The 11,596-nt window shown below is 41.8% G+C and overlaps 1 protein-coding gene across 1 annotated transcript; it reads left to right on the forward strand.

Annotated features, from left to right (window-relative positions):
* Positions 1 to 9,385: 9,385 nt before the first annotated feature.
* LOC133664738 (uncharacterized) lies at positions 9,386 to 11,309 on the forward strand. Its single transcript, XM_062069653.1, has 2 exons — positions 9,386 to 10,217; positions 10,729 to 11,309. Exons 1-2 carry the CDS (start codon positions 9,691 to 9,693, stop codon positions 10,910 to 10,912), a joined length of 711 nt encoding a protein of 236 aa, XP_061925637.1. The 5' UTR covers positions 9,386 to 9,690; the 3' UTR covers positions 10,913 to 11,309.
* The last annotated feature ends 287 nt before the right edge of the window (positions 11,310 to 11,596 follow it).

Genomic DNA, 11,596 nt, shown 5'->3' on the forward strand with positions numbered 1-11,596 from the left:
AGACATTTGCTGAATAGCATAAAGGAACATTTATTGCAAAATAAATCATTGTTCGCAAATATGACCGAGGCTGTCATGTCCGTCTTTGGTGATCCAAGGAACCCTGAGGAGCAAGACCTCCACACTGTTATTGTTAATTAGTATCAACATATTTTTTTTCATCGTTTTGCCATATTTTTAATTTTTGCTGCTTTTTGTATAATGTACTTTGTTGAGATTTTTTCAGACTTTTTATTATTAAAAACAACTAGCAACAAATCTAGCATCTTCTACTGGTGTTATTATAGAATGTACTCGTGTTTAGAGACTATGTCTGTCCCTCAATGTCCCTGACTTAAGAGGCTGAGGCAAGCATGCTTTAGGTAAGCACACTTGCTTTGCACTGTTGCTCTAGTTTCTCTTCTTAAAACCTACCACTGTACTCTTGATTTTTGCACATTTTGTAGATGGCTGTCCACGGTATATATGCAATATATATAAAAATCTTGTTCACATCACAGACGTGGTGACAACGTTTTGGTTACATCCGGTTTTGGTAGTGCGGTTTTCGGTGATAAAAGTATTTTTTCGGTGGTGAAGTTTTCGGTACATCACTTGTCAATAATGCACAAATAATCGGCTATATATATCAATTCATACTGTAACGACCAGCTAATGTTAATGTTTGATGTTTGTGTGGTTTGGATTTGATGTTAGTTTTTCCCATGTTTGCAAACACAGTGTCCGTGCCTGAATGGTGATTGGCGGAGAATGAGGAAGTGTTGTTGTGTGTCCGGGGAAGCGCAAACTCACGGAGACAAAAGTCTTTGCACGGGAGGTAAAACCTGTTGGAAATGGGCTGTTTGTTATCATAAGATTGGTAACAATAGTTGAAAAAAGCGAAGGACTTTGTGTGATTTTTTCTGGGGGCCACTATTACTACTTGAATTTGTTTTCAAGTAAAAAACAACCATATTTTTATGTGTGGCGGGAATTAAAATGTTGTGGCGGCGCTTCACTTTCAGTTATATTGAGGGGAATCCCTGATTTGGTAACATGTGATATTAACGTTTTACATGCAAAGTGAGATATGTCAAGCATTTATTGGTTACAATTTTAATGATTATGGCTTACAGTTTATGAAAACTTTTAATTGAAAATCTCAGGGGATCAGTTGATTGGCAACACTAAATTAGCTCTAGTGTGTGATTGTGAGCGTAAATGTTGTCTGTCTATTTGTGATGAGGTGTGGACTTGTCCAGGGTGTACCCTGCCTTCCGCCTGAGTGCAGCTGGGATAGGCTCCAGCACCCCCAGCGACCCGAGAGGGTCAAGCGTTAGAAAATGGATGAATGGATGGAATAAAGATTAAACGATTTTGGACCCAGTATTGATCTCTGGGGTACACCGCAAGATATATACTGTTGACATATTTTCACCGATCTTTCACCTAGCTTCTTACCCAGTTCAGTACCAATCCTCTGATGCAATATCGTTCTCATTTTTTAATTAAAATATCATGATTAATTGTGTCAAATGTTTTTGTTTGATCCATGAATTATGCAGCTGCACATTGTGTATTGTTTATTGCATTGGTCATTTCCTCTGTCATTTTGATTAATGCCATCAATGTTGAGATATTTTCTCGGAATCCATATTGGTTTATCCGCGAGCCTTCCACTTTTGTTGATAAATTTGTCCAATCTGTTATTGAATATTTTTTCCATGATTTTGGAAAAATGTGGAAGTAGTGAAACAGGTCTATTGTTGGTAAATTAGTGTTTATCTTGAGAATCGGTACAAATTTTGTTATTTTCTTTTTTGGGGGGAATTTTCCTGTTAGAAATTATTGGTTGCTCATATACAGTACAGGCCAAAAGTTTGGAAACACCTTCTCATTTCAATGCTTGTTCTTTATTTTCTTTATTTTTTCTTTTTTTTCTTTTTTTTTTCTTTTTATTTTTTTTGTCCTGTCCAGCTTCTCAGGCAAATCATATAGTAGATGTAGATGTCTATATCGGCTGTTCAGATTTACTTTACAAAAGAAAAGTGTGGGATACTTCTCTTGTTGCCTTATTTGTATTTGACTTTATTAAATGTATTTATATTATCATTTGGTGCAGCCGGGCCGGAGCAGGAGGGGATAGAAAGAGAAAAAAGGAAGACAGAGGGGGGAATTGTGGGGACAAGAGGGGGATTAGACAGAGAGACAAAAACAACAACAGCAAACACAACAACAACAACAACAACAATAGAGCAACATCAGCAAATACGACATGTACAAATATGATGGTAAAAGTAATAGCGAATAAGCAGTTAGCGAAAAAATAAAAAATAATACAGAAATGACAATGAGCATTATTACACTAAAAATTGAGCAATACGAATACCAATAGAAATAGCGCTATTGATAATGAACAATACCAATACTTTACCTTTATTATCAACAATACAGTTGTTCAAATGCAACAATACATATACGTAATGATAACTTGAGATATGAAAGAATGCAGAAAAATGGAGGGGAAGAAAGAGAAGCAACCTACATTAACCTTGTAGATTGTTATAGTAACAATAGGTTAAGCTTTGTCAGTGTGCCATGTGTTATACCCAGTTTACCCTAGGACAGACCTGGGCATTCTGCGGCCCTCGGGCCGCATCCGGCCCTTTGTACGTCCCTGTCCGGCCCGCGTGAGGCCAATCATAAATTACAAAATAAATTTAAAAAAGTATCTATCTCGAGTGTGCAATACAACGGTGCTGCTTTTGTTTTGAAAAGCGTTATTTGTATTACTTCCGTGTGGACGTATGCTCGTGCGCGCAGCGGCAATCACAAATTACAAAATACATTTAAAAAATCATCTATGTCGTGCGTGCAATACAACTGTGCTGCTTTTATTTTGAAAAGTGTTATTTATGGGCGTATGTCCTGTGAGTGAAGGCGCACAGCGACAAGTGATGCACGGTTATCCCCGAGACGCTAAAAAGAGAAAAGTTGATGACAAATGGCGTGTTTTAAAAAAGACATGGACTGCCAAGTAAAGGTAAAGCCGTGTGCTTAATTTGTGGTACACAGCTTGCTGTGTTTAAAGAATATAGTGTAACAACCTGCTGAAGTTGATGTTGTCTTCTTGAGTTGCGGAAGGAGTGAGGATAGACGTGCGTGTGGAAGGAACGAGATAAGTTGAGCTGTGTTAGTATAGGTTGCTCAATAAAAGTTTAAAAAGTCAGAAGTAAATCTTTGTGCATACTGCGCTGCTTAATTGTGTGCTCAGCCTGCTATGTCATCGGGAGGTACGTGCCACGATGTTTCCTGGCGACTTTGTCAAGATGGAACGGGAGGGAAAGGACATTGAGTGGGGACTTATGGTGCCAGCAGCACTGCAGATGTCTGTGTGAATCCAGGACGTGAGGAGCTCGCCGCAAAGAGAGAGAGAGAGAGAGAGAGAGAGAGGGGGAGGAAGGACAGAGGCAGCGTCTACAGGTGCAGCGCACGCTGCTTGGCATGGAAGAATTCCGCCCTCAATGAAGACTCCCAGGTTTGATGGCAAGGCGAACTGGGAGGCATTTCATCCCACTTCTGACACCGTAGCGTCCAGAAAAAGTGCACACCAAGTCTGATGCTCTTTTTAAACTTTTATTGAGCAACCTATACTAACACAGCTCAACTTATGTCGTTCTTTCCACACGCACGTCCATCCTCACTCCTCATTTCCGCAACAGCAACGCTTCCTCCTTCTTCGCCAATCACCTTACAGACGTGCTACGTTCACAACAAAGAGGATGCAGGATAAAGTGACAGAAATTGAAATTTTTGCATGGTATTACACATCAGGAAGCGTTGTGTAAGAAAGTGTTAAAAATAAAACCATCAAAAGCCATCTGCTTTTGAATAAAGATAAGTTAGGTTAAATGAAAATATTATTATTATTATTATTTATCTTACGGTATATATCAAAAATAATTTGAGCAAAATTTAATTTAAATATTGTTGGTGTGGCCCTCCAGCTGTGCTCGGGTTGCTCATGCGGCCCCCGGTAAAAATTAATTGCCCACCCCTGCCCTAGGACAACAACATTAATATATGTTTGATGAAACGGGATTATGTGCATGAGTGCGTGTGTGCATATGTACTTGTATGTGTATATGTGTGTTTGTACAGTGAATGTATATGTACAGTATGTGTATGTGTGTGTTTGTACAGTGAATGTATATGTACAGTATGTGTATACAGTATGTGTGTTTGTACAGTGAATGTATATGTACAGTATGTGTATATGTGTTTGTACAGTGAGTGTATACATACAGTAAGTGTATATGTATTTTTGTACAGTGAATGTATATGTACAGTATGTGTATGTGTATGTTTGTATAATGAATGTCCGTGTGGATGTACGAACTTTGAGTGTGTAAATATGTACTGTATTTGTATATGTATGTGGGAGCGTAGGTACCTATGTATGTGTGTATGTATGTATGTGAGTATATGTGAATTTGTATGTACAATACATTTGACTCCCAGTGTGTGCTGGAGCCAGAGTACGGCCCCAGCCTCCCCGAGAGCCCAACCCCCAAACAGTAGGTGTGGTGCCCAGGGAACCAGGGACCACCGCCCCCACGCAGCCAAGCCGGACAGCGACAGGAACCCCAGAGCCCACCGCGCCGCCCACAAGGGCCAGCAGCAGGCAGCAGACAGACGCACCCGGCAGAGGACAAGGCACGAGAAAAGCAGGGGACAGCCAGACCCCAAACCAGCGAGAGACCACACCCCACACGGGCAGAAAGGCGGGACGCCCCGCCCGAGGGGCCCGGAGACCCCCCGCAACCAGACGGGAAGACCGCCCCCGCCCCACCGGAAACCGGGCCCCCATGAGCCCACCCCCCACCCCCGGAGAGCGCGGCGAGGCCAGCCCCCGGCCACCCCACCCAAGTCGGCCGCCACAGGACCACCCAGCACGGGGACACGGGAACCACCCACCCCACCCGCAGGGACCCCAACGATGGAGATGGAACAACCAGGAACCGCCCCGCCGAGTCCCCTCGCTGAGGTAAGGGAAAAAAAATAAAATAAATAAATAATAATAATATTAATAAAATATATTTAAAATAAATAAATAAATAATTAAAAATATCTTTTAAAAAAAAAATTAAAAGAAGATCACAGACATGCTGACACACAAGGTCACTACCCCAACAACTGGCCAACTCGCAGCACCTCGGAATACCCTGCAGCACCAAGCCACCACAGTAGACGCAGGGACTAGACCCAGCAGGCCCCAACCAAGACGGGCACCCAGAAGGGATGGACGGTGGGACCCAGGAGCTCCAGACACGCAGTCCGGATGCAGTAGCCTGAGGCGCCGACCCGTTCTTTATTTTCATGACTATTTACATTGTAGATTGTCACTGAAGGCATCAAAACTATGACACCTGTGAAGTGAAAACCATTTCAGGTGACTACCTCTTGCAGTTCATCGAGAGAATGCCAAGAGTGTGCAAAACAGTAATCAAACATAGGGTGGATATTTTGAAGAAACTACAATATAAAACATGTTTTCAGTTATTTCACCTTTTTTTGTTAAGTACATAAACCCCTGTGCCACCGGGCTGCCTATGCAAGCGGTTCTTTCTATATATATATATATATATATATATATATATATATATATATATATATATATATATATATATATATATATATATATATATATATATATATATATATATATATATATATATATATATATATATATATACCAGTGGCCTAGTGGTTAGAGTGTCTGCCCTGAGATTGGTAGGTCGTGAGTTCAAACCCCGGCCGAGTCATACCAAAGACTATAAAAACGGGACCCATTACCTCCCTGCTTGGCACTCAGCATCAAGGGTTGGAATTGGGGGTTAAATCCCCAAAAATTATTCCTGGGCGCGGCCATCGCTGCTGCTCACTGCTCCCCTCACCACAATCATTGGTACTTTAACTTTAAATTTAATTTTTATTTAATAACAAAGCACCCCCAAAAAAACCCAAACACAACTGCACTGTCCTCATTTTTAGCCGCCCTTCCAACACGCACACACACTGCCAGCTGTTACGCATCCAGTGAAAGTCCGGGAATAAATGATAAAACACGGTTGGTTACGCATCGCCAAGTAAACAATGGCGATGCTGGAGCCCGGCGCCCGACCCGTTATTCAATGAAATCGACAGTGTGAGTGCGATGGATAAAGATTTTGATGGCACAGCTGCCAAAAAAAAGAAAATCACTAATTTTCCTGGGAAATTTTTCATATTTTCAAATGCAAATGTTGACATCTCTGTAGTCTGTAAATATTGTTTTGGTAAATTGACTCACTACTGACCACTAGATTTGTTTAATACAAAGAAGACCTTTATCAGAAAGACAAATGCAAAATAAACATTAAAAAGCTGACAACTTGTGTGTTCATAGAAGATGGAAGTGTCCTTTCTAGGATGTGGAGGGAGGACAATGCTGTACTGCAGGGCGTGGACGGGACAGTGGCACAGAAGCCTATGTTTGCTTTGCCTTTGAGTGCTGATTGAATAACCTCACGACTAAATCCTTTTAACGTCTTCTTGCTCACTGACACTTCGCACCGTGAAGGATGAGGGGAACGCTGCATTCAAGAAAAGTGGGAGAAGGTAAACATCACAGCTTATGAGGTCTGACCTCAAAGCATTTCTGTAAAAAAAAAAAATGGCTGACAACCTTCAGGAACATCAGAAGAATATAGTTGATATGCTGAGCAATCTGTTAGTGAAAGACAAGGATGCACAATGTAACGTAAGATGTAGGGAAGGTGATGCAGGGTGAAGAACGCAGCATGAAGGGTTTAGGACGCTGGATGAAGGATGCAGGATGAAGGATGGAGGATGAAGGGTTTAGGATGCTGGATGAAGGATGCAGGATGAAGGATGAAGGATGGAGGATGAAGGGTTTAAGATGCTGGATGAAGGATGCAGGATGAAGGATGGAGGACGGAGGATGCAGAATGAAGGATGAAGGCTGTACGATAAAAGATGGAGGTTGAAGAATGAAGGGTGCGGGATGAAGCATGCAGCATGTAGGCTGCAGGAGGAAGGAGTCAAGTGGAGGTCACACAGGATGCTTTCCTGCCGTGATTTAACATAACGCCACGTTGAACATCCTGCTACAGTCATCATGTCATTTCCTCATGATCTCATCCCCTCTGTGCTCATTATGTCTTCATTTGGTGCCACACATGTGCTTTGGCTTCTGGTCACTACATTTCCTTTTGGATACCAACCTTCTTTTCACCTTTTTTTTATTCTACAATATAGTTTTATACTGTATGTGTGTACTCTGCCTAATATACACATTGAAAAACCACATGCATTTTCAAACTATGCTGCAAATGTAATTAAAGGCCTACTGAAATGAAATGTTCTCATTTAAACAGGGATAGCAGGTCCATTCTATGTGTCATACTTGATCATTTCGCGATATTGCCATATTTTTGCTGAAAGGATTTAGTAGAGAACATCGACGATAAAGTTTGCAACTTTTGGTCGCTGATAAAAAAGCCTTGCCTGTACCGGAAGTAGCGTGACGTCACAGGTTGTGGAGCGCCTCACATCTGCACATTGTTAACAAACATTCCCACCAGCAGCGAGAGCGATTCGGACGGAGAAAGCGACGATTATCCCATTAATTTGAGCGAGGATGAAAGATTTGTGGATGAGGAAAGTGAGAGTGACTGATTAGAGGGCAGTGCAGGACGCCAGGATGTATCTTTTTTCGCTCTGACCATAACTTAGGTACAAGGGCTCATTGGATTCCACACTTTCCCTTTTTTCTATTGTGGATCACGGATTTGTATTTTAAACCACCTCGGATACTATATCCTCTTGAAAATGAGAGTCGAGAACGCGAAATGGACATTCACAGTGACTTTTATCTCCACGACAATACATCGGCGAAACACTTTAGCTACGGAGCTAACGGGATAGCATCGTGCTTAACTGCAGATAGAAACAGAAGAAACATGCTCCTGACTGGAAGGATAGACCGAAGATCAACAATACTAATATTACTTCAACTATCAGGAGACACCGAACCAAACCCTGGACCTGTAACCACATGGTTAATGCTGTCCCGCCTGGCGAAGCCTAGCAATGCTGTTGCTAACGACGCCATTGAAGCTAACTTAGCTACGGGACCTCGACAGAGCTATGCTAAAAACGTTAGCTCTCCACCTACGCCAGCCCTCATCTGCTCATCACCACCCGTGCTCACCTGCGTTCCAGCGATCGACGGCGCGACGGAGGACTTCACCACGATCATCGTGCGGTCGGCGGCTAGCGTCAGATAGCGCGTCTGCTATCCAACTCAAAGTCCTCCTTTGTGTTGCTTTAGCCAGCCGCTAATACACCGATCCCACCTACAGCTTTCTTCTTTGCTCTCTCCATTGTTCATTAAAGGCCTACTGAAATGAATTTTTTTTATTTAAACGGGGATAGCAGATCTATTCTATGTGTCATACTTGATCATTTCGCGATATCGCCATATTTTTGCTGAAAGGATTTAGTATAGAACAACGACGATAAAGATTGCAACTTTTGGTATCTGATAAAAAAAAAGGCTTGCCCCTACCGGAAGTAGCGTGACGTAGTCAATTGAACATATACGCAAAGTTCCCTATTGTTTACAATGATGGCCGCATGAAGTGAGAGAGATTCGGACCGAGAAAGCGACAATTTCCCCATTAATTTGAGCGAGGATGAAAGATTTGTGGATGAGTAAAGTGCAAGTGAAGGACTAGTGGGGAGTGGAAGCTGTTCAGATAGGGAAGATGCTGTGAGAGCCGGGGGTGACCTGATATTCAGCTGGGAATGACTACAACAGTAAATAAACACAAGACATATATATACTCTATTAGCCACAACACAACCAGGCTTATATTTAATATGCCACAAATTAATCCTGCATAAAAACACCTGCGTGTTTGTTATGCTAACTCCTAGCTCCTATGCTAGCTCCTAGCTCCATAGAACACGCCAATACAATTCAAACACCTGATCAACACACACAATCACTCAGCCCAAAAGACCGTTCACCTAACCCAAGGTTCATAAAGCTTATATATTTTTAAAAAGTTACGTACGTGACGCGCACATACGGTCAAGCTATCAAATGTTTAGCAGCCAAGGCTGCATACTCACGGTACCTGATATTCAGCTGGGAATGACTACAACAGTAAATAAACACAAGACATATATATATATATATATATATACTCTATTAGCCACAACACAACCAGGCTTATATTTAAAGGGAAACTTCGGTTTTTTTCAACCTGGGCCCTGTTTTCATAATTTTTTCTGTATATGTGAGTGCTGGATAAAACATTTTTTGAGGTCGCGCCAGTATTGAGCAGGGCAGGCAGCCTCCAGCCCAGCTAACGCTCGTACACAGGGCAACTGGCTCTCGTCAAAATTCGGCCTATAAACATGCATTTTTTTCACACTGACAGGCTCAGATAGTTACAATGAGTGTCCGACAACATACTAGAAAGGAGAAATTAACGTATGTCTCTACCTTTAGCTGGAGATCGCTGTTTGTTGTGAGCTGTGTCCAAATCTCACCACGCTACAAATCTCGTTCCGAAATCTCGCGATAACTCGCGACAAAACACCGGTGGAAAAACAGTTACCTGACTGAGGTGAAGAGAGATGACTGAAGTGATTTTCTGTTGGATTACCGAAGACTGTTATTTTAGTTTTATAGAAAAGTTTGTTTGTTTGTCTGTCATGGCTGAATTTTTGCCTGATGTGGACGACGTGGATGAAATTGCATTTGATTTTGATGGCCGGCCGTATCTATTTGAGCCGGAGTACACAGATGAAGAGCTTCAAGAAATTGAAGAACGGACGAGGAGAGACGGAGTTGGGCAACAGGCAGAGGGCACGGAACCAGCTGCTGCAAGGCTGCGAAACACTGGAAACTGGTGGTGTTCCTGTGGGTGCTGTGTACCTTTGCCTACAGAGGAGGAATGCCTCTGTTGCAGGGAATGGGACCTTTTGCAGCCAGCTGTGTTTGGGGATTACCCAGTGGACGGTACACAACGCTGTGTAACGTCATCAGAGGATTTCCCCTCCTTGATCAACAGGGCAGTGCTAGAGACCTTCTTCCATGTTCCCAAAATCAACTGGAAGAGGCGGCCAAGACCACAGGGAGAAAACGGCCAGCTGTCTATTGAGTGAGTATACGTGACATATTTAGCTTTGTGTAATTTATTTACTGAGAAAGGTCTCTGGTATGAGTAATTACTGTTACAGTATGTATTTAGTCATTACAACTGTTACAGTATGTATTTAGTCTTCATAACTGTATGTATTTAGTCTTCATAACTGTATGTATTTAGTCTTCATAACTGTATGTATTTAGTCTTCATAACTGTTACAGTATGTATTTAGTCTTCATAACTGTATGTATTTAGTCTTCATAACTGTTACAGTATGTATTTAGTCTTCATAACTGTATGTATTTAGTCTTCATAACTGTTACAGTATTTATTTAGTCTTCATAACTGTATGTATTTAGTCTTCATAACTGTATGTATTTAGTCTTCAGAACTGTATGTATTTAGTCTTCAGAACTGTATGTATTTAGTCTTCAGAACTGTATGTATTTAGTCTTCATAACTGTTACAGTATGTATTTAGTCATCATACTTTTCACAAATAAACTTGATTCTTTCCTCTTCTCCAGCCAATGCAGACTAGTGGCTTACCGTGTGGTGCTGGAGTGGGCGCTCAGAGGAGAGCGTCTAGGTCGTGGCAATAGGAGAGTGTTGCCTAGATGTATAGTTATGGCTATAAGAAGCAAGTACCCCTCTCCCACCGGCACTTACACTGGCTTCAACGAGGCAGAGGACATCTTCAATATACTGTAAATATTTCTGTACACGTACATATCACTGTAAGATTCAATCTTTTACAATAAAGTAATAACAATAGCACAGCTGTGTTTCTATCTCTTTATTTTAAACCACAAACCAACACCCCCACAACCACACCCCCACACACACCAATAATGTTCTATACATTATTTTTTGTCAGCTTTAGTATGGTTTGAACCGTGAACTGTGCCGTGCAAGTAAGTCTGCCTTTTCAGGCCTCGGAACAGGAGCTATGTTGTGCAGTAATCTTCGGCGTGGTTTGCGACAGGGCAAAGGCTCTGTATAAACAACAGTGTGGTCATCCCTTCTCTTCAGGACTCTCTCCATGAGGTTGGTACGGAAGGTTTGCTTGGTCCGTTCATAGATGGGCTTTGCAACCCACTGTGCGCTTTGTTTAGAGAAGGAAAACCTGTACCGGCATTCTCCTAAGGCAAAAAGAAAAAAACATAAATTGTAGTGTACCATGTCATTGTTGCATATTCATTTTTCAGGTAGTTTTAGGTGAATGATATCACATCAACACAACATATTAGCTAATAACGTAACATTACCTGCACTCTGCATGCAGCTGGTGTCTCCCATCTTGGGACTGCACTTTTCTTTAGGTAAAGGTGCTTCGGATTTGGTCTCTTCTTTGACTGGCAGTAGTCATCCCGATCAAAGTGATCACTGCAGACC

This window comes from Entelurus aequoreus, linkage group LG01 (genome assembly GCF_033978785.1).
Source record: "Entelurus aequoreus isolate RoL-2023_Sb linkage group LG01, RoL_Eaeq_v1.1, whole genome shotgun sequence".
Lineage (NCBI taxonomy): Eukaryota > Metazoa > Chordata > Actinopteri > Syngnathiformes > Syngnathidae > Entelurus > Entelurus aequoreus.